This window comes from Lissotriton helveticus, chromosome 5_1 (assembly GCF_964261635.1).
Source record: "Lissotriton helveticus chromosome 5_1, aLisHel1.1, whole genome shotgun sequence".
Classification (NCBI taxonomy): domain Eukaryota; kingdom Metazoa; phylum Chordata; class Amphibia; order Caudata; family Salamandridae; genus Lissotriton; species Lissotriton helveticus.
The window spans coordinates 1922964782-1922990506 of record NC_136065.1 but is presented as its reverse complement, the minus strand read 5'-3'; the positions used below and the strand labels follow the sequence as shown (position 1 = coordinate 1922990506).

At 44.6% G+C, this 25725-nt stretch overlaps 1 protein-coding gene across 2 annotated transcripts in view; it reads right to left on the bottom strand.

The window, feature by feature from the left end:
* Positions 1 to 17863: 17863 nt before the first annotated feature.
* GJD3 (gap junction protein delta 3) overlaps positions 17864 to 25725 on the bottom strand; it is a 104870-nt gene continuing 97008 nt past the window's right edge. For both annotated transcript variants that reach the window (XM_078645517.1, XM_078645518.1), the window contains exon 2: positions 17864 to 23729. In XM_078645517.1, the coding sequence (XP_078501643.1) occupies positions 22755 to 23681 (927 nt within the window). In that variant the 5' untranslated portion in view covers positions 23682 to 23729 and the 3' untranslated portion in view covers positions 17864 to 22754. The remainder of the gene's footprint in view (positions 23730 to 25725) is intronic.

Below are 25725 nucleotides of genomic sequence, written 5' to 3'. Positions count from 1 at the left end.
GAAAGGCATTACCCAGTTCCGGACGAATGCAAACTCCATAATCTCCACTTCTTTCACAAATTTTGTGAAAGCTAAATATTGAGGAAACAAATCTGCAAACATAGGCTTTGAGGATAAAGTGTCAGCAAGAAAATATATACTTTTTTGCAAGCGTTTTGCTCACCCACGCACCAAAAAATGTGAAGTTCAGCACACTGCGAATTTCTACGTCCGAGATTTACATTTTGCTTAATCCTAAAGTTAAAAGGGCAATAAAAAAGTACACAAAATCAAATATATGATCCCTCGCGTGGTGTAAGACAACGACATCATTACTCCACAGTAATAACTCCTGCTGGATTTAGAAAAGAGTGCATCTAATAAGAACATCAAGTAAAAGGATGCCAGTATTTTCTTCGCCTTTGTGACCCCTGGCACTGTCCTTGTGACTCTTGGGTCACAGCTTGCAGAGGCAGCACCAGACTAAACTAGTGCAGTATTAATTTATGAATAGGTGGCTACTAAAGGGCTATGGGTGGGAAAGGGGTGTTAAATGCTACATTCACCCCTCCCATAACGACTCAGCAGCCTCATATCAGTTGGAGGCAGATACTTTTGCTCCCTTTGTTACATCAGGGCGAAACCGGCCTTGGGTTGCTTGTGTTTCCGATCAGCGAGGACCGGGCCTGGAAGTTCGGGCTGTTCCTATTGGAGCAGGGTCAAAACTGATTTGCATATGGCTGGGTCCAAATTCAGTTGGCATTGTGAGCAAAAGAATGATGGGTTGAAATGCTACTCCGAGCAATTGCCATTGGTTAGACTTACTACAAGCATTCCTTCCCTCATCTTTTGTGTGTTTGACATAACTAGGAGAGTGCAGAGGGAGAAAGGTTGGGACTTATCCTTATCTTTACTACTATGAGGGTGTGTGGGTCTTGATAGGCGTGACTGGCTCATACCAGTTTCATAGACAGTCTGGTCGGCATTCCTGTTATACTCTAACAAGCTGCCCTCTCAATGGCTCGGCTTGGTGGTGGTGAAGGGTCTGGTTTGACATGTGATAGAAACAAGACCATGTAAAGCTGCAAGATAAGGTAGGTGGGACTTTTAAAAGTTAGGAGGAGAACTATATTGCTAATATAAAACAAGAAACATGCCAGGAATTTGAACTCTCAAAACTCCTGCTATCCAATGTAAATATTTATGTGTTCCTTAGTAAAGTAAAATGTCAAAAGACCGCTCAGCAATTGCAGCTACTCTAGTCAGCAGAGGCAACACCTCATGTAATAACATTCCTACAAACTATTATCCTATTTCTCTTCTTCCATTTCCCATCAAGGTTTGGGAGAAATACGTTAATTCAACTATCACCTCTTTCCTGTATTTCAATCATAGACTTGATTCGGCTTAGTCAAGTTTTCATTCAATTCATAGTTCAGAAACCGCTTTGATTGAGGTGATAGGTGAACGAAGATGTATACTGGATGAAGGTGGCTGTGCTGTGTTATTTTCCTAGACCGCTCAGTTGTCTTCGATACATCTCCCATAAGATCTTACTGATTCAACTGCATGATATTAGCATTTGTAGTTTAGTCCTAAACTGGCCTACTTACAGGATAGAACCCAAGCATTTAGGGTTTCTTATTGATACCCCACCTCTAGACATGTTGCGCACGCAGCCCCTCGGGGCTCCCTCCTTCGCTCAGGTGATTAAGTCATATGGTGCTTACTTTATGACCTATGTAGATACTACGAAGCTTATTGCACAATTGGATGGTCTGTTTTGCCACATATAAGAGCTGTTCAAAAACTGTCTTGCCATAGTGGCTTTCTGAATGAATAATAAAGCACTGAAATGAAATTCAGATACAAAAAAGAAGGTCCTTGTCCTAGGCGGCTCAATGAAGGATGGTCTCTTATCTTGTAGCTTTCCTAGTGCCAAACACAATCGGGGTCTGGTTAGACACATTTGAGTCTCTGGTTATACAGATCAGTAAAGTAACTTCATCTTGCTTTTTTCCCTACAAATGCTATAGTCTCTACTGCTTTTTGCTGCTTGAAAATGTGTGTTTCAAGCTACAGGTATGCTGAGACTTGATCACTGTAAATGGAATGGTTTGTAACTTGGTTTGCCTTAGAAACACCTTCATAGGCTCCAAGTGATTCAGAACTGGGCCATTAGAAAATATGTTTGGCCTGGATATACGAGAAATATTTTTTCTCTTGAGATGCAAATTATATTAGCTGACTATTGAGTAAAGATTTTTTTTAAACCCCTCTGCTTAGTTCATCAGGCCTGCATAACATCGCCCGAGATATTTACAATCTGAATTCTCCATATATAGTGAGGCTACCGACAATCTTTGCAGAACATGCAAAGTCACCTCACAAGTGTTGACCACAACAAAAGATCTCCTATTCCAGTATTTGAAACCCATTCAACTTAGCATTAGAAACATAGAAGCCCAGCTGACCATACTTTCCGCAGCAATTCTTGACACCAATACGCGCATAGAAATAAAGGGCCAGCGCAACCCGACGCAGCCTTCTAAAACTCATTTTCAAATACAACAACTCAAAGCATCAAAACGACCAAACGCGAATACCTTACCCCCAAACCAAAAACAAAATACTATGAATCAAAACTCGCAAAATACAACGCCCCGACCACAGCGGAGCAAAACAACTGTTTTACCGAATCAACAAACACCTAACACAGGCCCAGCCACCCTAGACACCCCAGGACCCGTGATAAATAATCCCAGTAAAGCTCAGCCCACAAGAAAATCAGTGCCTCCTCCACCTTCACCCAAATCAACTGTCCACCAGCCTTCACCTAAGAACAACGCTAGAAAAACACCAGTAGCCAGACGTCCAGCCCACTTGCCCCCGGAAGCCACTCCCTATACAATAGTACTCACCGGCGTACCAGAGTTAACCGAAGATACCCCTGAAACTGCATGGTCCCTCAAAAACAAAGTCATGCAATGGCTAAGTATTAACAGGCCTTTAGAACCTCATCTTTCAGGAGGGATCTCCACAGTCCGCAGGGTAGCTTGGGTAGGCAAAACCACAAAAACGACCCGTGGAGACTGCATTATAGTAACTTGCAGAGACCCCTCCACAGTGGATTATATTTGTGCCTGGCCCTCGCTGGAAAAAAAAGGGGGAATTGATGCTCGGCATCTTTCTTTCTTTTACCCTCCAGCGAGACAACATCGTTATACCCCTCCCTGGAACTGGCATCAGATCCCCAAAGAACCATGGAATCAAGAACCGTGGAATCAGACAGAGTACACACACGATCATGGTGGTAGAAACGCCCCGAGAGAACGGCCAAGACAATACTGGCAAGATAGGCCCTTTCAAATTTATGAAGGCTGGCAGGGCTTTCCTACGCAAAATCGTTTCGACTGTTTAGAGATGGTCGATTGACCACCCAGGGCGGAACCTAGGAACATAAACACCATCACCACATTACAACTAAATAATCCTACCCAGCAGCCAGTACCCCAGGAGTCCATCCCTCACAACCAAAAAAAACCTATTTCATGAATCGACAACTGTTTCCGCCAACACTCCTAACAATCCTACTCACACATCTCCTTTAGCTGCAGACGGATTCACTCACAGCTCGTACCATCAGCAAACTGTAGCTCCTTCTAAAGCTCTTGATAATTCCCTACAGGTTCAATTACCTCAAATGACAGAAATCCAAACCGCGAATATCCAGCTAACATCCCCCCAGGTCTCTGCAGACACCACAAACCTGTGTTTCTCTATCGCGTACTGGAATGTTGCAGGCCTGTCATCAAAAATAACAACGGGGCTATGGCTCGACACAGCCAGGCAACACCAGATATTGTGCCTACAAGAAACCTGGTGCACAATCCCACTACACCTTGTGGGATATAAAACTTTCTACACCACCGCACTACAGGGAAACATGAGCAGACCCAAGGGGGGGCTCACGACCTACGTCGCCAACACCCTTCCCCTCAGAGTGGAATTACTAAAGGACTCACCAACATTCCAAATCATGCAAATCAAGCACCTAACAGCATTTAAAGATAACAACTATATACTTATAAACTATTACAATAACTCTGGCACTTTGGACTGTTGGTCAAACCTTGAAGAGATAGTTACTTTTCTAACCTCACTTCGAAACGACAACAATATATCCACAAGTCACATCATCTGGGGTGGCGACTTCAACTTCCCTCTATGCCCAAATCACAAGAATGGAAACTGTGGCCTCCAAAACGAACTTGGGAACTCTGCTCCTCACTTCGCCCACTCGGCATGTGGAAATAAACTTAATGAAATTCTATTTTCGCTAGATCTGGACTATGTGAATGAATTGGTTGATCCGCAGAAGGATTTCCTACCTACCTTCCACGGGCGAGGCTACTCCACAATTATAGATTATATAATAGCCTCGAACTCACTCAAAGGGCAATTAACGAACCACGAAATTGGGTCAAACCCAATAAGTGACCACTACCCGCTCAGTCTGAAAATTAACATCAAACGAGCAAGAGCTCAACACGTAAAGTTAAGCTCCCTTAACCAACAAGCAGTGTCCTTGAATAAACTGAACGGGTACACAATCAAATGGGCAAAAATAGACCCGGAAGAGGTGACACAGCGGATCCTCGATAAAACAGAACAGTGGTTTTCCAAATGTATGTCTCCGGAGGCATCACCGCAAATAATTGTCAGTTGCTTCCAAAGCATCCAGGAAACAATAAGGGATGAGCTATTTGTCATCGTCAAAAACAAGACTAAGCCCTCCGCCACGAGATGGTTTGACACTGCATGCCGGAAGGCACTTACATCACTCAAGGAAGCCCTGCGTAAATCCATGAGAGACCCCCAGGAAATCTCCTACTTGAGAAAAATGTACAACTCTGCAAGGCAAGATCGCAAAAAACAAATAAAACAAGATCTTTGGCTGCGTTTACACGATAGTGCCCGAAGGAAAGACAGTACCGCATTCTGGCAAATTATAAGATCTCCTTTCTTGGCCAATAGCACAGACATTGAACATCTTGACGTGGCAATAACCGAGGAAGATTGGGTTTCCCATTTTGCAAAAATCTTTGAAACACCTTTAGATTCCGTAGTAAACAACCGAATACATAAGATCCAACCGAAGAAAAGTAACACCTACCCGATTAAGATACATTTTTCTCTCAACGAAATTATAAAAGCAATCAGGGCTTCAAAAACGGGTAAAGCCCCTGGCCCTGATGGGGTTCCAATGGACTTGTTCCTCTACGACGTAGACTTCTGGTCGCAGATAATCACTCGGGTAATGTCAGCAGTAGCCTCGACCGGTCTTTTCCACTCATGGTCAACTTCAATTTTACTACCCATTTTTAAAAAAGGTGACCGCAACGATTCCGCCTGTTATAGACCGATCTCCCTTCTGGACTCCATGGGCAAGATTGCAGGTCGAGTACTCCTGGACCGACTACAATCTTGGGCCCGGGAGAATAACATCATAACCGACCTGCAATATGGTTTCCAGAAGGGGCTCGGGACCGTGGAACAGGCCCTCAATCTTGTTCTTCTGGCCGGTAAATACGTCCATGCCAAAGGAGGCAACATCTTCCTCGTCTACGTCGACTTAAGTGCGGCATTTGACTGCGTCCAGCATGCGAAGCTTTGGCAAATACTCACTGACCTTGGTGTGGATCCCCCGATACTAACTTTTTTACGAGAACTCTACACAAATGCTGTAGGCCGAGTACGATTTGGTACCAGCGGCGAACTGTCTCGACCATTCCAAATAACGAAGGGTGTGAGGCAGGGATGTGTACTGGCTCCTTTCCTGTTCAACCTGTATACTAACGGGCTTGAACAGGCCATGCTGGAAGGGAGCCAGGACCTCCCTCAGATAAACCATCGCCCGATACCCACCCTTCTGTATGCTGATGATTCAGTTATTATAGCAAGGACTTTAAACCAACTCCAACTACAAATCAACAAATACGCAGCATTCATGAACTCTCTTGGTCTCAAAATCAACATCAAGAAAACATTCACAATGCATATTGGTCCCAGGATTAAAAAACCCAAACCAATAATGGTCGATAATAATAAACTGGAAAAAACCCCGGTCTACCCTTACTTGGGTATCCTAGTGGATGACGCTATGAATTGGCGAAAGGCAATTGAGGCCAGGAATCTCCATTTCTGTCGTGCAACTTCAGCATTAACCTCCTTTTCGAGGAAACTGGGGAAACCAGCTCCACCCGAACTCTTGGCTATATACTATGCAAAATGCCACAGTGTGGCCACTTATGGAGCTGGAATCTGGGGCCATGGACGCATCGACCAATTACAGGTCACTGAAAACGCCTTTATAAAGTAGATCTTAGCCCTCCCTCAAAGTTCCCCGATATTAGCCTCACATCAAGAACTCGGCATGGAATACATCATTGACACCATTCGATGCCAGCCCATTCTACTGTGGCATCGAATATGGTGTAACCCCGAATGCCATCTGACTCGCTCCCTCATTACTGACTGTTTAGCCCTGAGAAACTGGCGAAAAATCCCGTGGCTAACTTACATATGTAACTTTTTTAAAGACCTAGATCGTGAGTCCTACTTTGACGAACCACCCTCAGTGGAAGACATTTCTAGGAAACAGTTAAAGCTACTGTGTATGGCCCATTTGAGGGATCTTCGGAACCAGGCAGAGATCATCAAACCACAAAATGAAAAAATTTGTGCTCAACAGTCTGGAAAATGCCTACAGCCCTACCTGACGTACTTCTTATCTAATCACGAAAAGTTTTTACTTACAAGACTACGCTTTAACATTTTCTTCCGTCTGGTTTCATTTCCGGATATGCACGACTGGTCGCGTAACCTGATGAACTGTCCCTGCGACGGAATTTCCCCACAATCCACGATCCACGTTGTCCTTTTTTGTAAATATTATAAACTACCAAGGAAAACGTGGATTATTCCCATTCTCCGAACCAGTGGACTTAGACAATCCTATCCAGCATTTCACTATTTGCAATCCCTAAAATCGCTACATGAAGCCAAACATATAGTGACTTTCCTTAAAGCGGTCTTAACAATACGTCGTAATGTCTCTAGCTAAACTGGAACTGTCTAGTACTTGTAAAATCACTTCTCTATTTTTTTTTAAAATGTCTTTTTTATTGCGATTTAACCTTTTTTCCTACTTATGTGCTTAAAACTTTTAAACATGTACTTTTTATGATTATTCATATCAATAATCGAATAAAAGTTGATTATACGACCATATGTTCAGCCCAAAGAATGCTGCACTTATCTTCTACTGGAAAATTATGTGCTGTTAGGGTCTTTGCAGCTAAACACTGAAACACCTCAACACCCTTCCTTTTCACCTGAGTGTCATTCTTGACACACTTACGTATGTTTGTAATATGTTTCTGATATGGTAATTGTTTCTCATTTTATCCTTTAGGTCTTTTCTTGTTTCACCGACTGCACTGTTCAGGTGCACATGTATCATTAACTATCCAGATCTGATGGCTCAGAGGACTAATGAACTCAAGGGATCTGTGTTTCATCAAATGGACAAAGGTTCAAATTGTGGTTAGTCCACAACCATATGTCTTTTGAAGGTCAATAACATGAGTACCAGTGAGTTGGGGAACAATGGACATCTGTTATTGGTCAGTAGGACCAAGTGACCTGATGTGATTAATGAAGGTGTTTTAAGTAAACCTGCTATGTTATGTGCCACATAGCATGGTATCTCTGCACTTCTGTTGAGAATTATCAGCCCAGAGGTCAGTCCATCTGCACTATATTTTAGATGGCTTCTGTGGGTCCCTAGGTGGGTCAAGTGCCTCGGCTGTTGTACTTTGGGTCCTTGGTCTAGATTGGGAGAAAAACCATGGGTTGGAATGCAAGCATTCATCTTTTGGGTGTTTTTAATTGCCAGTAGAATGCCTGGAAACTTGAGACTTGTACAGATTTCCAAGCCTACTGCTGCCAATGTTTGTGAATTCCAAAAAGTAGTACATTAGCACCCATTGAGGACTACTTTTGTGGCTGCTGAATTTACGACTTTTTCGGTAAACCAGACACTATGTATATTTAAGATCTCGATCGAAAAAATTAACAATTAAAAAACTCACTGAAATGAGAAGAACAAGAAAAAACAACGGACATAGAAGACCCTGTTCAGGGCCCCAAGGCCCAACTACCAAATCAGGAAGGTATTTGAGGAGAGTTACACCCCAAACAATCTCCTGCTTAAGCTACACCGTACCTATCCCACTTGGGCCTGGTTGTTCTCCCTGGGAACATATGACTACGGCATCTGCCCTGGGATAACTTTTTTTACATGTATTTTCTCTGCACGCATTCTTCTTCGTCTGCCACAAGAAGCTGTGATGGTTGAGTTGTCAAATCGGTGCATTTGGGTAAGTCTCCATGTTTCTAGTCGTCGTCTTTTACAAATCGTTTTATCAAGTGACTGTTGGCCCCATGTACTAATGTCGAGTCGCCAATAGGGGACGGTGGTGGGCAAATTAATAGGGGAAGTCGAGCCAGAGCTGAGCCATGGGTCTGACTTGATTTTACGCATCTGTGTAGGAGCCGTGCCATGAATTACATTTGGCATGTATATCGTGCAACAAACATAATGTAGTTCAACAAGAAGAGAGATAGGGAGAGTCGTGTGACACTCTTAATCCCCGGTCATATATTCATAAACAAAAAAAGAGTGTCTAGAGAAGTGGGTTTTTAGGTTTTTGCCACAGTGAAAAAGTGCAAAAAATTAGGAAGAATAAATGGCTTCCTAATAACTCCTGGTTTAGTAGGCTTCGATTTTGCGGTTTCTGCACTTTTCTGGTGTTAAATTGAAACACCATGGATCTCAGGAGGGGGGTGGGAGCGTATTCAGCACACCGCCCTTGACGCTCGGCACCCTCAGTCTACCTGCATCGCCCTCAGACTGGATCCATGCACTTTTTCACCTATTTTGTTTAATTTTCACTTTCACGCCCCTAGGTAAGGGTGGGCCTTAGCGCGTCCATACCACCAGGGTATAGAACACTTTTTAGTCCTGAAGAATTGCCGGGTAAAATTACACCGTTTTGATGGCAAGAAACATGTCGACTGATGCATAGGAATCCTCCACTCAATTTAATGTGGACTGCTTCCATACACATTATTTTAACCATTGTCTTTAGTGGTCATAGAATAAAATTTTCATTGTGATACACTACTGACTCTTTTTAAACTCTCATCACTCACTAGTTTAGTATCACACAACACGCCCTTAACTCACTATCCCGCTCCGCAGTAATTCTGGCGTTGCAGCACACCAAAGAGACATTCGGTCTCTTTGGTGAAGCCCGATGATGAAGCATGTCATCACTAGGTGGTGAGTGAGGGCTTTCTTTAAACGTCCTAGTGAGGTCGTCTCATAATTTTGAGTCTACTGCTCCCCACTGTGGCAAAAACCTAAAAACCCACTTCTCTAGACACTCTTTTTTTGTTTATGAACAAACATAATGTAATCATGATGCAATCTCTTCAAAATTCAAAAACTTATATTTCTTTAACCCACAGAAGTGTTTCACTTAAGTACATTAGATAATTTCACTGCTTAGGAAGATATTTATTAAAAGTGATAGTTTTTAGAAGCATTCATGGTTCGCCCCCCAACAATAATGCATTTGTGAACTAAGAAGCACGTCAGTAGTCATGTATACCCTAAATGTGGCCTAAATTCTTATTATAGATGGAACAGCATCACATTCTACTAGATCGAATGTAAGAGGTGCTTGTACAGTACACTTCCTAAACTCATGTATTTAAAAGTGTGCCCAAAAGTGATAGTAAAGAAAAGGGAATCTCTTTGACATAATATATCTGCCCAGGATCACACACTTTTGGCAAGCAGAGAAGCTGGTATTGATTCCAGGTTATCTGGTGCCACATATTGAAATTCAGCCACCAGATGGGTATCTCTATCTGTCTCCCGCTCTACTGTTTGCATCAATGCTCCCAGTTTTATCTTTCATTCTTGGCTCGGGACCAGAGAAAATCGACACAGAGATAGCAGATCCGACTCAGGGCCTCCAGATCCCCCTACTAAGCCAAGAATGCATTTAGTTGGGGAGTGTCACACCCAACTCTTTGTCACCCCCCCATCCCTGCCCCCTCAATAAGCTATGATCCTGCTTGTATGTGTGCTGTCGTGGAAATGAGGACACTCACACATTAGAAACTGACTTTTCATTGTATTACTGGAATGGTAACTTTTCCCAGGGCTATATGGGTGTACGTTGGTTCAGGCACAAGATTGACCTTCTGATCTTCACCTCCGGTGTCTTCCGTAGATTTGTTCCCAGAGTCTGTGTTGTTACCAGCATTGCTTTTTATGCAAATTAATATTTTTATGATGAAAAGTATCGTCCCGCGGAATTGCTATATGTACTAATATTTTGTGTGGGTTGAATCAATGTTTTCCATTTGCTGGTTCATAACTACAGCCACAGGCATTATACAAGACTGCTGTGCCCTTGCTAAAGGCCGTTATGACTCACTTAACCAACTGAATGATTTTGACCCTCCGATTATTAATAGTGAACAGTAACAGCGGAGCTAGCCTTGTGCCAGTGTGTTTATTTACCTTTGCCCTTGTTGCCAACTTCTTTACTTAAATAACCTTATAATGCATATATATTTTGAAGTTTCCTGGGATATTGATCCTGGCACTACAGAAACAGTCTAGGTAAGTTTGATAAAATTGTATTAATATTTGTGTCTTCCTTAGCACAATGAACTTTGGGTATGATTTGAGTTTTGCAGCCAGGGTATTCTGTTGCAAACGGAGATGGTGTACCTTCTCCGCCAAATTCTCAAATTACCTGCCTCATTCAGAGACAAGCGAACTCTAAGCTTTCCACCGACAGAGCCACCGCTGGCTCAGTCGATGGAAAACTTTCTCCAACAGTCCGATGGAGAAAGGGTTGTTGGACAAATGGCAATACACCTCCCACCCTATTTAGGGTGGACAATGCAATATATTTTTTCTGCCACTGACTGTCAAGTGTAACCTGGCAGTGAGGTACAGAAAAAGCAAATAATGACATGCATTTCGTGGTAGAAAACCTCCGCGCTGTGTATGGGGGTAATCATTTTTTTGTTTTATTTTTCAGAAACAACTCTGGCTTTCCAAATTTGTTTCTCAAAAGCAAAAAAAGTTTAAACATTTGGTAGACAGCTGTCAAAACCAACGGTGGAAGTCTACCAAACATTTTGTACCTTGAAACAACCCACGGCAATGTCCTCCTCCATCCTGTCAAACACTTCTCCATCCATCAAAGTCTAAATCAAACCCTTATTTTCTTAATTCTACACTAACTAGGGAATGCCTTTATCCACTCTTTTATAACTGATCCAGATCAAAGGCAGCAGCATGTCACTCCCTGTGTTGCCAACTGTCCCAAACACGCTGTCTGATATCACATCCTGTGATTTCATTGGATTGGCCATGTAAAACGTGATGTCACTGCCACAATTCCTGTCATTTTGATGAATTGGCGTCATAGCAATGTCCTTCTGGAGAATTTACAATCAATAGCTCAAGAATGAAAACATGTATGCCCATCTGCTTATGGAATGCACCGCTGGTGTTCAGAGCAAGAAAGTAGAATCAATATAAATCTTCCCATAACTTTGAAAACAGTCAGCTTTGACAACGACTTTCAATAAAATACATAAAGTATTGGTTCATGAAAAGTGAACTTTTTGGTTAGTATTATTTAAAGAGCACGGATTCCAAATGTTCTCTAAATATCTGTAGCAGTAAAATCTGGTGCATCAGAGGTTAACGTGACATCGTGCATTTAAAAGTGTGGCAGGAGGATGTTGTTTCCTACCTACAGACTCCCATTATTTGTCCTCTCCTCCCTGTTGTATCTCACTCACTCACATTTTCCCCCCTTCCCTTTCCTTGTCACCTCGGCGATATGTTGGATTTTACAGCCTGATTCATGAAGCGAAATAGCGCCCGCAATGGCTGCGAAAACGCAATTGCGGGTGCAAAACACGGAATCGGCATTCAAGTACGAAATAGCGAAATCGCTAAAAAATAATAGCGAGCGGAATAGCGATTACGCTGTAAAAGTCGCAGACTCCGGGAAGTCGAGCATTAGCGTAAATGAAATAGCGACCAACCACGGAATCTGCGAATTGAATAGCGAAACGCAATATTGTCTCAATCGGCATTCATGAAAGAAATAAATTAGCGAAAAATCGCTAAATCGCACATTAGCGCGGCGCAATTTAAGGACAACTCAAAGCAGGTGGTAACCATAAAAGCCATGATTAACCAAATTTTGAAAAACTGTTAGCCAATCACCAACAGGTCCAGGCCTGACCAATCACACATAAGGACATTCAGCAGCAGCAATAGGCGTTCCACAATGCCTGGGATGTACATGGTGGTGAGGCGGCGAAGGCTACAGCGAGCAGCACGGAGGAGACGCATGAGGCAGGCACGGATTTACCGGCAGCGGGTCACCTTGCTGGGGCAAACCAGAGAACAGATTTATGCTAAATACAGGCTGAATGGGGAAATGATCACCTGGCTGATACAAGAACTCGACCCCATCATGCAGCACCCAACAAGGCGAAACAATTCTGTGCCCACACATGTGCAGGTATTGTGCAGCCTGCACCTCCTGGCATCCGGCAGTTTCCAGGGCATAGTAGCCGCTGCTGGGGGGATATCCAAGCCCACCATGTCACGCTGCCTCCACACTTTTGTTGACGCCATGCTCACCCAGCTCCACCAGCACATCACATTTCCCACGAGCCAACAGGATTTGGACCTCACAAAACTACAATTTTATAATGTTGCCCATTTTCCCCATGTCCTTGGCTGCATAGACTGTACCCACGTCGCCATCTGCCCACCAGCTGCCACGGAGTATATGTACCGCAACAGGAAGTCGTACCACTCCCTCAACATACAGATGGTCTGCAATGCCAAGACCATCATCACTGACATTGTGGCCCAGTACCCAGGGAGTACCCATGACTCCTTTATCTTCAGGCACAGCGGACTCCACACACGATTGATCAGGGGAGAGTTTGGGGAAGGACACCTACTTGGTAAGTACACTTTGTCGACAATGTCACATTGCTATGAAGTAACTGCGCTGCACAGGCAATCAACATCTGCTCCTCTCATTCAGGTGACAGTGGCTACGCCCTACGGGAATACCTCCTGACCCCTTACCTCAACCCTGCCACACCTCAGCAACGCCGCTACAATGTTGCGCACATCCGGACAAGGAACTGTATTGAAAGGACATTTGGCCTGCTCAAGAGCAGGTTCCGTATACTGCACAAGACAGGTGGGGCCATGTATTACAGTCCTGCAGCGTGCTGCCGCATTGTGGCTGTCTGTGCAATGCTTCATAACATTGCAACCAAGCGCCGGATACCAATTGACATCTCAGGCAGTGAATCTGAGGGGGACGACCGGCCACCAGCACATGCGCACCATGCACGCGGGGAGAACCCAGCTGAAGGCCACAGACGTCGCAACCACATCACAGCTAACAATTTCTAGCCCACCCCCTTCCCCCACCCCACATATCACAATTGCATGCAAACTGTAATGATTACACAAGGCGTATGTGTGCACCAAAATAAATGTATTTGTTTGAATCACAAAAAATAAATGGGTCTTCGTAACAACTATATACAAAAAGCAGTATTCATGCATACTGCATGAGACGCTCCATTGCAGGCTTAAGTTCAGCCTGCGCCTGTGTCCCTGTCACAATGTCATTGGCGTCTCCGGCGCACAATTCCCAGGCGCCTGGGAGCCTCTTCCTCTTCCTGGGCAGCCTGCTAGCAACACTTCGGTGCTTCACCAGCGCAGCAGTGTTGTGTTCCATAGCCGTCGTCATGCGGTCAATGGCCGCCGTCATGCGGTCCACCCTGTCGCCCACTCCCGCAACATTGCGGCCGATCTTCTGCAGCTGGAGCTGGATGGCTCCCTGCTGCTGCGACTGGCGCTGGTGTAAACGCAGCATGCGCCGCTCCACACTCATGCATGCGTGGAAGTGGCCATTGCCCCTCCTGGTGGTCGGCCGCTGTGTGGCCGATGTGGCTGGCCCAGATGGTGGTGGACGAGCTGCAGGTCTTGCAGCAGCTGGTGTTGCAGGTGCGGCAGGTGTGGTGGGTGGCCTGGCCTTGGCAGCCGGTGGGCCTGAGGTGGATGCAGCAGGCAAGGTGGGTGGCCTGGCCTTGGCAGCCGGTGGGCGTGAGGCGGATGCAGCAGGCAAGGTGGGTGGCCTGGCCTTGGCAGCCGGTGGGCCTGAGGCGGATGCTGCAGGCAAGGTGGGTGGCCTGGCCTTGGCAGCCGGTGGGCCTGAGGCGGATGCAGCAGGCAAGGTGGGTGGCCTGGCTGCTGGTGTTGGCGCTGGTGCAGGGGCTGGTGGCTGGGTAGAAGGTAGGGATTCCTCCTCCTGGGCCTCCTCGTCGATCAGCAGCCTCTCACTGTCGCTGCTATCTCCTGCACCTGTGAGGGTAAGTGGATACTCATTAGGTGCATGTGACTGACAGACGTGCAGATGTTACATGCATGCTGGGTGTCATTCCCTGGGTGGCTGTGTATTTGCGCACTTTGGAACCTTTCGGGCCGCATTGTGGTAGTACTACATTGTGGACATACTACGTCTCCCACAATGCTTCAGGGCATTTCCTGATGCACGGCATGACTAAGGGCCAATGAGTGAGCCTATTTGGTCATGGGCGGTCATAGGGACAGGGTCGCAGTCGCATGCCACTTACCTTGGGTGTCTTGGGTGGGGCGGGAGGAGTCCAGAGGGGTGACGCCAACACACGCCTCCCTCTCCAACGTGTCCTCTACCCGGTCCTCCAGGGGGGTGTTGGGTGGAACAGTCGGGCCACATCCTCCGGTGCCTGATGCCTCACCAAGGCGCTCCGCAACCCTCTCCTTGGCACGCCCTCGGAGGTCGTACCACCGCTTTTTTAATTCCTCCAGGGACCTGTCCGCAACTCCCACAGAGTTCACACTTGCGGCAATCCCCACCCAGATCCTCCTCTTCTCCTGCTCCGGGACCCTCCGGGAGTTTGCACCAAACAGCTGGTCGTGGTTGGCCACCACACCCTCTATGAGGTTCTCCAGCTCCTGTTCAGAAAATTTCAATTTGCGCTTTCGGCCAGCGCTGTTGCTGGGTCCGGGCTGCGGGTCGTCTGACATAGCGGTCGCTATTTCGGCGGGGTCGGGATGCGCAAACGGCGGGTTGGTGGCAGCTTTCCGTCGTGGACAGTCGACTGTTAGCGTCACTGTGGTGTTTGGGGGTGGGATTTGGCTGCTTCCTGGTTGTGATGTCATCACGGTGCTCGGAATGCGTCTTCCCGTTTTCCTGATCCCGCGAGAATGCGACTCGCAATCCCGTGCAATCGGGATTGCGAGCGCAATCTCGTGCGATCGGGATTGCGAGTCGCAATCCCGATCGCAGGTAGCCGGAAATAGCGATTATTCTGCGTTTTTTGTGGGTCGCTAACGGCTTTAGCGCCCGCATGCGAGTCGCTATTTTTTCTCAGAAAAGTACATGAATGCCGTTTTGCGTTTCCTCAATAGCGAGTCGCTATTGATCGCTATTAGGGACACGCAAAACGGCCCGTACATGAATCAGGCTGTTAGTCTCTTGATTTCATCTGCATATTTCAGCTGTTTGTCATTTTTGCTGTATTGAACTTTAAAAACTAAGGGGCATATCATCAAGGGCTGAAGATATAATTATCGCCGCTTTAGTGTCCGTTTACGGGCTAAAAGCGGGATAATTATATGGCATTATTTGCAAAGACACACTGGCGCGTGTTTCCTTGATTCAGCTCCCGTTTTGTTCACGCCTCACTTTGCATCTCTAATGAGATGCAAAGGAGACGTGCCTAACAAAACACCTTGGGAAAATATCTCTACCCCAGCTTCGTGATATCATCAACGAGGGGTAGCGATATTTTAAATACCGTTAACTATGCCTTAACGCAGGAATTTAACATCTGTTAAATTCCTGACTAAGGCATAGCTAACATGGGAGGTGGATTATAGTGATACGACCACAGGGTCGTATCACCAAGGCTATCTCCGTTTTGGGTGCAACACCAGCGATGTTGACCCATTTCCCTGGAATATTATCGGCCTGGAGCAACGCGTTGTTAATAACACGTTACCAGGGCGATAAATTCCTGCGATAGACGGCAATAAATAAACAAGCGCTAAACGCTCTTTGCGTTTATTTAACGCTGTCCTAGTAAATATGCCCCCAAGAAAGATTCACCCTCGTCTGACATTCCTGGCCTCAAAAACTTTTATCCTCACTTTTATTCTACCTTGTCTTCACTATAGTTCCACTTTATTGCTCACTCCTTCGGTATTTTCACCTTCTTTTCCGAAATCAGGGGCATATTACCAAGCAATAGCGATAATTATCGCTATTGCTTGGTTAGAGATAAAATTCTACCGCTAAGCTGCGGCGATTTTTATCGCAGATAAATCTTGGTATTACCAAGGTTTATCGCAAATGCGATAAAAAACGGCCGTAATGCATGAATATCGCTGAAAAGTCAGCGATATTCATGCATTACCGAGCTAATGCTCTTAGCCATGTTATCCACCTCCCATTGGATAACATGGCTAAGAACTGCTCACGGCAGGTGTTAGCTTTTGGAGATATTTGCGCTTAACGCGAATATCTCCAAAAGTTGGTAATAGGAGATAGCGATGTTAGCGACTGTTTCCAGTCGCTAACATCTTGGCATGCCCACTTTGCATATCATTAGTGATAAATATCACTGACATGCAAAGTGGGGCCCAAGATGGTCACTATCTCCTACTAGCTGTCGCTGACTGGTGTTAGCGACAGCTAGGTAATAGGGAGATAATTTTATCTCCGCTTTCTTGGCTTTTAAAGCCAAAAAAGCGGAGATAAACCCCCTTGATAATATGCCCCATAGTCTTTAACTCAGCAATCCGTCTTCTCTTAAAACTTTCTTTCACAGATATACCTTCTCTTTACTTTATCTCTCTTCTCTGGAAACCTTTTTCTTTTTGTATCTAATTCCACTTCTTATGTACCGTCTTTAATTGTGTTCTCGCTTTGACCTCTCCTTTACTCAGTTCTCTTGTTCAGCTGCATGTTCTTTATAGCTCCCTATCCTCTGCTCCCATTTTAGGCTAGTCTTTTCATGTGTCCCCTCTCAATTTAAATACATCTTCCCTCTGTCTATGCTCACCTCCCTTCCTAGCATAGTTTTAGGATTTCTCTGAAATTCCATCTTCTTCACCTTTCCCTGAAAGTATCTACTAGCTGTTCTAGCATAGCTGATTCGACCTCTGCGCACCCTTCTCATGATTTTATGTTATGTGCTATTCTTGCTATTGTTGAAATAACGTAAATAATAATAAATTAAGTGCAGCATAAGCAGGACCACTGCCATTTTATGATGACATGGTCACTGCACATTGTACATAAACATGGGTCTGTTGCATCTGGCACATCATCCTTTATCTACTGCGGAATGTTACTATGGACTAATCTTGTGCATAGCAATGCATGCCGCTCCTGACACGTAACAGAAGTTAACAAGTTACTTCCTGTTGAAGAAGGCCAATAACAATTTGTGGTTGAGATCAAGTCAGGCATAATAAACAAGTCAACTCAGAACCATCAATTAAATAATTATTATTTTCTTAAAAAGACTATCAATTTCAGTTTTTTTACAGCAAAATGTAAAAATAGTACAGTAACTCACTCCCACCAACCAACCAACCCACCACCCCAACACAAGTATTTAACCACCCACCCATGTTTAACCCGGCATTTTATGCAAATCCTTCTTTTCATGAAGGTACAGTACATTGCTCTACACGGGTAAAATTAGTGCAAATCCCTGCCTCAAGTGCATACGTTTTGAAGATGACCTCAGTGGCTCAGTGACCTAGCAGTGTTGGAGCATTGATGTGAGAGTTTCTAAAAAAAAGGGCCACAACCCTGCCTCCAACTCCCTTAGAGATCCTACATGTCACAGTAAAATAAGGTTGCCATATGACTTCATCCTGCTAAGAATTTTTAACAATCCCGTGCATTCTGGGAGTTGTAGTCCTGGTACACTTCAGTTCATCCAGTTTAACTAACACACTTGGGTACCCTGGGACTAGAGTATTGTGTCCTTGGTGCCATGGAATCATATGGTTACCTTGGAGCAGTGCCAAACAGACCATGAAAGTAGCTGAGGTCTCAAATTGTTGCAGGACTTTGCATTCTGGAACTCATCATTTCTTTGCGAGGACGTCTCAGAACAGCATTTTACAACAGCTAAAAGTGCAGGAATGGGGAGTCACTCACCATCATCAATCATGTCTTTTTAGTCCACAGCACTTGTCATTTTAAACCTTTCCAGTCCATGCTTACAGTGTTGAAGCAACACTATAAATCCCAGAATACAACATGTTTTGGCTATACAGCCATGAAAGGGTTGATGCTGTCAAATAACAAACAGCAGTAATGTTCATGTAAGTGGGCTGCATAACGCTAAAGATTCCCTATTCTGTGCAAGAGTAGCTGACCCAGGCCAGATTTTCTGCCCATTCTGGTACCTGTAAAGCTGGTTACCCAATTATATTTCCAGTGCTATTATAAGTACCGAAATGCACAGGAAGAAACACCTGAACATAAGCACCCATGGGATGTGGGAAACTTTAGAACTCTGAGGCTGGTCAGTGCCTGTCTCATAACGGCCCAGAGATGTGCTGGACTGCAGTTCAGATGGGATACTAGGGCTTATTTACAAGCCCCCTGCGCCGCTGGTGCGTCTATTTCCCCATATTAGAAGTGACATACTGGCAGCGCAAGGGTCAAGGGCAGATGTAATACTTTTTTACGCAGCTTAGTGCAGCAGGAGCAAATGCTGCGCTGCAGCAAATGAGAGAGGAGGAGAGCGCCCAATTGACCAAAATAGGCACTCTCCTCCCCTTTCCCTAGCACTGAAATCAGCTGCCGTGCACCATGGAGACAGACACCGTTGCGTTATGGTGCAAGGGTGTCTCCCTGAGTCTAGCAAAGGTTTTGTACTAGAAGGGTACCCTTCCAGTACAAAATACTGTGCATAGACTGACAAACCATATTCTCTCTTTGTATGTGTGCTGGACAGTGCAGTACACATATAAAGTCGGAGAAGGAAGGAGAAATTCCTTGCGCCTACTTCAAAATGGTGCTTTTTTCTGATGCTAAACCCTGTCTACTTTATTCAGTAAATTAGGTTTAGCGTTGCATAGGAATGCCCATGCTCCACCCAAGGCACGCCCCCTTGGCGCTAAATAATGCAGAGCAGTGCTATTTGAAGCTTTGCGTTACTTTCACGTTATTTCCAGCATTAAACAAGTTTAGCGCTAGAAAGTAAATCAGAAAAAAAAGATTTTGCAAAGATTTGCGTCACTTTTGTGATGCGAACATGGTGTAAAATCTTCGCAAAATCTCCCCCTCAGTGTTTACAGCGCAGTTACCCGCTTTTCACCACAGCTTTTAAAGTTACCAGATCGCTGCATATGCACCAGCCCTGGGCTTTTCTTTTACAGATTATTTTTAAGATGCGCAATGCTCCAAGAATGTTATACAAATATGTAGTTCAGGGGCAGCCCATTGTTGCTGATCTGGGGCAAGCTGGTAGCCTTGCGAAGAAAGTAACGAGTATTAAATGTTGAATTACTAATGCCGAACATTGGAAGCCCATGAATATCTCAGCACTGGCTGCCCATTGCGTTCCTCTGGGCACGACTCTTTCCTCTACCCCCTGCTCTGAGTCTCCTAAGGCACAGAGTGGACTTCATTTCCCAGAATTCAATGAATGCTATGCAAGTTATAGTCTGGTTACTGTGGTCAGATAAGTAGTCTTCAGCTGGCCAGATACATAGTCATAGTATGTAGGTAAGCGTTTGGCCATACACCGGAAGGCAAAGAGGCTCCTCGCCCACACTAAGCTGAGAGGGCTGGGTCTTGGTTGACCAAGAGTATTTTTCATATAACTGCTAAGTTCCTTCCTTTTCTGTCCTCCTGGTGCAGTGAATGACAACTTTAGTTAGTCCTTATTTCAGCCAACAGCACTTTGTATTCTGGGGCATGGAGGTTTCCTTCTTGGATTACAGCTACTGGTCTACAAGCCCCAGAATGGAAACTGCTATTGACTAAAAAAAACAGGCTTGACTAAGATCACACAAATGACATAGGCCAGATGTACAAAATCACATGTTTGCAATTTCCTATTAGCGAATTTTAGTGATTTGCTATTAGGAAATCGCAAACTGCGATTTACAACAGTGTGTTTGACACTGTTAGCGATTCGCAGTGGGTCACAGATTGATCTACCTCATCAATATTCATGAGGCAGGCTGCAATTTGCGACCCATTGTGAATGGCTACGATCACAGGGATGGTGGCTGTCTGGCGTCAGCAGATCACCATGTCTGCGATTTCTTTTTAAATAAAGCAATATTTTTTTTGTAATGCAGTGGTTATGCGTAACCCCTTTGTTGTGGGGGTAATTCCCCCATGGTACGGGGGGTGGGAGGGGGAGCAGCGCCGCGGTGCTCATGACAAGCCCAGCTTGTCATGAGTCACAGTGGAGCTGTGCTCATAACGAGCTGGGCTCGTCACGACTCCGCCCACTGATTAATTCACCTGCACAGGTGGGGAATCAATTGCGGCCGTTATTACGAGCTGAGCTCGTCATGAGCACAGCTCCACTGTGATCCATGACGAGCTGGGCTCATCATGAGCACGGAAGAGGTTAAAGAAAAACGGGATGCATTTCAAAAAGAAAAATGAAAAGCTACTTTTTCATTTTTTAAGAGCAAGCAGTGGTCCGTCGGACCACTGCCTGCTCTCAAAGAATGTTGGTGCCCACATTCACAAAGGGGAAGGAGTTTGTGGACCCCTTCCTATTTGTGAATAGGGTACCACCAACTTGAAGTTGTTGGTAACTGTGAATGTTTTGTGACCGCATTTCCTGTCGCAAAGCATACATGTTTACCAGTGATATTCGGTATTAGGAAGGGACGCCCTAAATACGCCCCTTCCAAATACTGAATTGCAAAAGCAAAATGCAATTTGGTAACAAGTTACTGAGTCACATTTTGCCTTCTGTACATGGCAAAATGCATTTTACTGGTCGCAAACGGCCCGATGAGCCGTTTGCGGCCTGTAAAATGCTTCGTACATCTGACCCCATGGTTCCACTTTGCAATACTGCTTTTTGGTCCATAGATGGAGATCCACGTCTTATTGTATTGAATTCTATGGGATGTAGCTTAACCACCTTCCCATAATGCACAACACACTTCAGGAGTTTGGAAGGGAAGGGGCCTACACAATATTAAATCACTAACATTGATGGCCCTATGGTTCTATTTCACTTGGATCCACATTTTCCAGTCCTGGATGTTCCTTTTAAAAACAAAATGTAAATGATAATGATAAAGTCTGCGGGGTGTCTTATGTGAATCAAACCTACAGCTCCTAGAATGCATGTGTATGTTAAATGAAAGCCCAGGGCTGAACACACAACATTATGCCTTGTTGACAAGTATCTATATGGTCAGCACTAGCCCATGCAACGTAGTATGGGAAGGCCAATATGATCGGATAGTGATGGTCTTGCTGGATAAAACTTAGATTCCCCAGAACACGGAAGACAAGATGGGGTGGACTTTCCTTTTGGGTAGCTGCCGCTAAACTATGGAACACTCTGCCTACCTATTAATCAGAAGCAGATTCCTTTATGTCCTTTAAAAAACATCTGAAAACTTGGCTCTTTGCATTTCAGAATGCTTGAGTCTTTCTTGCGCTGCACTTGCTGATTTATCTCTCCTGCTATAGTACTTGGGCACATTCGGGGTTTAATGCGCTCTACAAACTTTATCCTACCCTATCCTATCTTATCGTATATTGGACCCAGAGATAACCTTTATATCAAGTTAGTGCCATCAGCGGTGTGTCTGCATAACATAACCATCTGTTGTGAGACAGGGACCTCCCAATTCACTTTTTCCAGCTATGCCAGAGTTAGCTTGAACTCTGCTGCTCCCTCAACCTCCTTCTCCTTTGAGTCCCTCACAGGACACTAGAGATAGAGGTCCCAAATCCAATGCAAATTCTCCATCCATGTAAGTTCTTTACATGGGCTCGTGGAAGTTGGCTGGCTGTGCCAGAGATACTTCAACAGTTCCCACTTCCCCTCTGAGAGGTCACTGTAGAGCTTTTTTTTATACAATTCCTAAGAAAGATCCAAAAAGTAGCAAAGCAGGTTAAATGTTTTTGGAAAAAAATCCAGTAGATATTCCCTCTGTGGTCTGTCTAGAAACAATATTCAGTATTCGGTGTGACCAAAAATGTCTGCATTGAATGTTTCTGCTGCTTCACCTAGAAGCCGCCATCTTGTAAATGTATGTTGAAGTGTTGTATCCTGTTTACGCTTTTCAGTGACCCCAAAATGGCCTGACAGACTCCTTGACAACTGCAGACCATGATGTCAATGTCAGGCTCAAAGATTTGGCACATTGGTGACTTTCAAACAAGCCTCCCAACCTTCATTCATATGGCCCTGTCAGTGCCAGGTGCTGAAGTTATCCTCCTGCGAGGTAAGAAACTGAAGCTGCAGGCAAAGCAGCCCTTTTGAGACCAACAGTTATGAAAGAAAAGCTACACAGCAAGATCGGCCACTCGGGCTGTAGATCTAGAGGACTTGCTGCTGTTGGGAGTGCTAGAGGGAGACTTGGGCTGGAACACTGTGCTTGGTGTGAAATGATTTGGCATGCTCTGGCTCCCTCGGGCCCCATCTTTCCTCTGGGGAATGAGGTGCCGGCCCTGCAGCAAGAGGTGACGAGATTTTTCCTGTTCCCGGTTTGACCAATTGTCCTGATCATAGGATGCCGGCATTGGCCTCTTGCATTTATCCTTAAATATGAGGTGGCCCAGCTCTGCCAGGCTGAGAATAGTGGAGACCACCCCCACCACGAAGTAGAACTGGACAAATATAGTTTTTTCAGTGGGGCGGGACACATAACAAGAAACTACATGCGGACAAGGGTCGCGCGTGCAATTGAACTGCATTTCCACCTTGAACCCATAAAGAAGCCACTGTCCTACTAAGAACCCAACCTCTGCCATGATCCGCAGGACCACGTTGACAATGTAGAAGGTACGGATGTGTTGGATGCGTTGTTGTGCCTGAAGTTTGGTCCGGCGTGGGCTCTTTGGCACTGCTCCTCCTGCCACTGTTGTCACTGCTGGTGCTGGCACTGTCTCTTCCTCTCGGTTTATTTTGGCACCTTGGTGCATGGAGTAGATAACAAAAAGGACAGCTGGGGCTGAAAGCAGTACAATATGGAAGACCCAGAAGCGATAGTGCGAGATGGGAAAGGCCTTATCATAGCACACTTGCCGGCAACCCGGCTGCATGGTGTTGCAGATGAACTCCTCCTGCTCGTCCTCAAAGACGTCACTGCCCACCGTGGCCAGGATCAGGATGCGGAAGATGAGCATGACCACCAGCCAAAAGCGGCCCACCATGGGCGAGTGCTCCTGCACGGCATCCAGCAGAGAGCTGAGGAAGCTCCATTCCCCCATCGCACATGGGACCGACAAGCAGTAGTGGGTCTATTCCAGTGACTGCCTCTGTAAGAAAAAGAAGGCATTAGAGAGGGCAAGATGGAAGGCAACTGTAAACTACAATATGTCAAATAAAGACTGCCTGGTTGCACTATGAAACCTGGCCTTTTTCTACTACGAAGCACATTAGTCCTATGTATTAAGGGCACATTATATGCAAAGAAGAGATCTAGGTACATTACCGAATTGCCAACATCCTGAATTCTGGAATATTTACTCAGACTTGATTGTGGACTTTGTTTTCTCTTCAGTAAAATCCCTTAACAGAGCAAAATTTCAAAAAGCTTCCTACTTGTTCAACCTCCTCTGTTCCCTCGGACTTCCTTCCTTGTCATTAAATGAGCCAACCTGAATAACTTAGCAACATGACACCCTGGGGTGTGCTCCAAGATGATGGAGAAATAGTAGGGCGACCAGATTTTGAGGAGCAAAAACCGGGACAGGCCAGACATAAAAGAAGGACTAAAGCTTGCTTTTATTCTTATTTATAGATCTGACCTGTTATATATATATATATATATATATATATATTATGTGTGTGTGTGTATATATATATATATATATAGCTGCAACAAATCGTCAATCTGAAACTTCCAGAAAGCTTGAAAAGGATGACAGTGGACCCAGTATGAAAAGTGCTATTGATTTATTGTAGTAGAACACCCAACCTCCACCATGGCGCGTTTCGAGCCCAAACGGCCCTTGATCACATGACACGCTATGGAGTGCTCGCAGGTTATTTAAAGTGACACTGCGAGCATTGAGCTCATTTGCAAATTAAACGTCATCATAGAACTAGAAGAGGCATAGTTGGCTCCGGCCATTGCAACAATTTAAAATACATGCTATTTTAAAAGGTAGTATTTTTATAGATAATTCATAATGGTCATGAATATTCAATGCATAACTAAAAAACAGAGATTAATACTAAAATAGTAATTGAAAACCAATGCGACATAAATAGAGCAAAAATGCGCTCATATTGTTGTGCAAATGTGTAACGCTGTTTGTTACATATTTAGTTATCAGATGTTAAGATTAAAACACCTTATGCAATGATTACAGTGTGTGGGTATCAACACTGATGTCCCATATGTGAACCACTATTGTGCCCAAGTGGGCAGACAAATTGATGATCTTGGTAAAGTGCAAACAAAAGTGCATATATCCAAATTTTATAGTGCAAAACAACCCATGCAAAATATGCAGAATGTGCAAAATACGCAATAATATGAAAATTAATTAAATATATACATTGGCGGAAAAGGCAAACATGTTAAAATAACAATGTTCATTATAAGGACAAGTCAATGATGTAAAATCTATAAGACCAATGTAAACTGAATAAATAGCCATAAGAGCAAAGTACGCATAAAACCAACCACTTAAAGACATGTATAGAAATCCTCACTGGAATTAAGACCTGACGGATATTTACTATCGAGGTCTAAAATATAATGCGTTTCCAGTTTGCGCAGGATCCCCTCTCTATTTCCTCCTCTTCTGAGAGGCATGACTGCATCAATCACAAAAAACTTTAAACATTTCAGATCTCGCTGATGACAGTCATTGAAGTGCCTAGCGACTGGATATGTTTCATCCCAGTTGTTGATAGCCCTCATGTGCTGGAGCACCCTTTTGTGAACCTGAAGTTTAGTGCTCCCTACATATCTAAGGGCACAAGGGCACTCCAGCACATATATGGCATATTCTGTTTTACATGTAAGGTATTTAGTGATTGGAATAGCCTTATCTTTGAAAGGTGTGGTGTAAGAAAGCGTGTTCACTCCATGCTTGCATGCCTTACAGGAGGTGCATTTAAAGAATCCTGTACGTGAGCTAAGCCAGTTTATCTTAGCCAAGACTTCTGGACTGCTACTGACTAGGCTGTTGTGCATTGAGGCCGCTTTTCTATATGTAATGGTGGGAGATATACAGGATCCCATATTAAGACTAGGATCATTTCTGATAAGAGCCCAATGCTTAGCCATAATGTTACGTA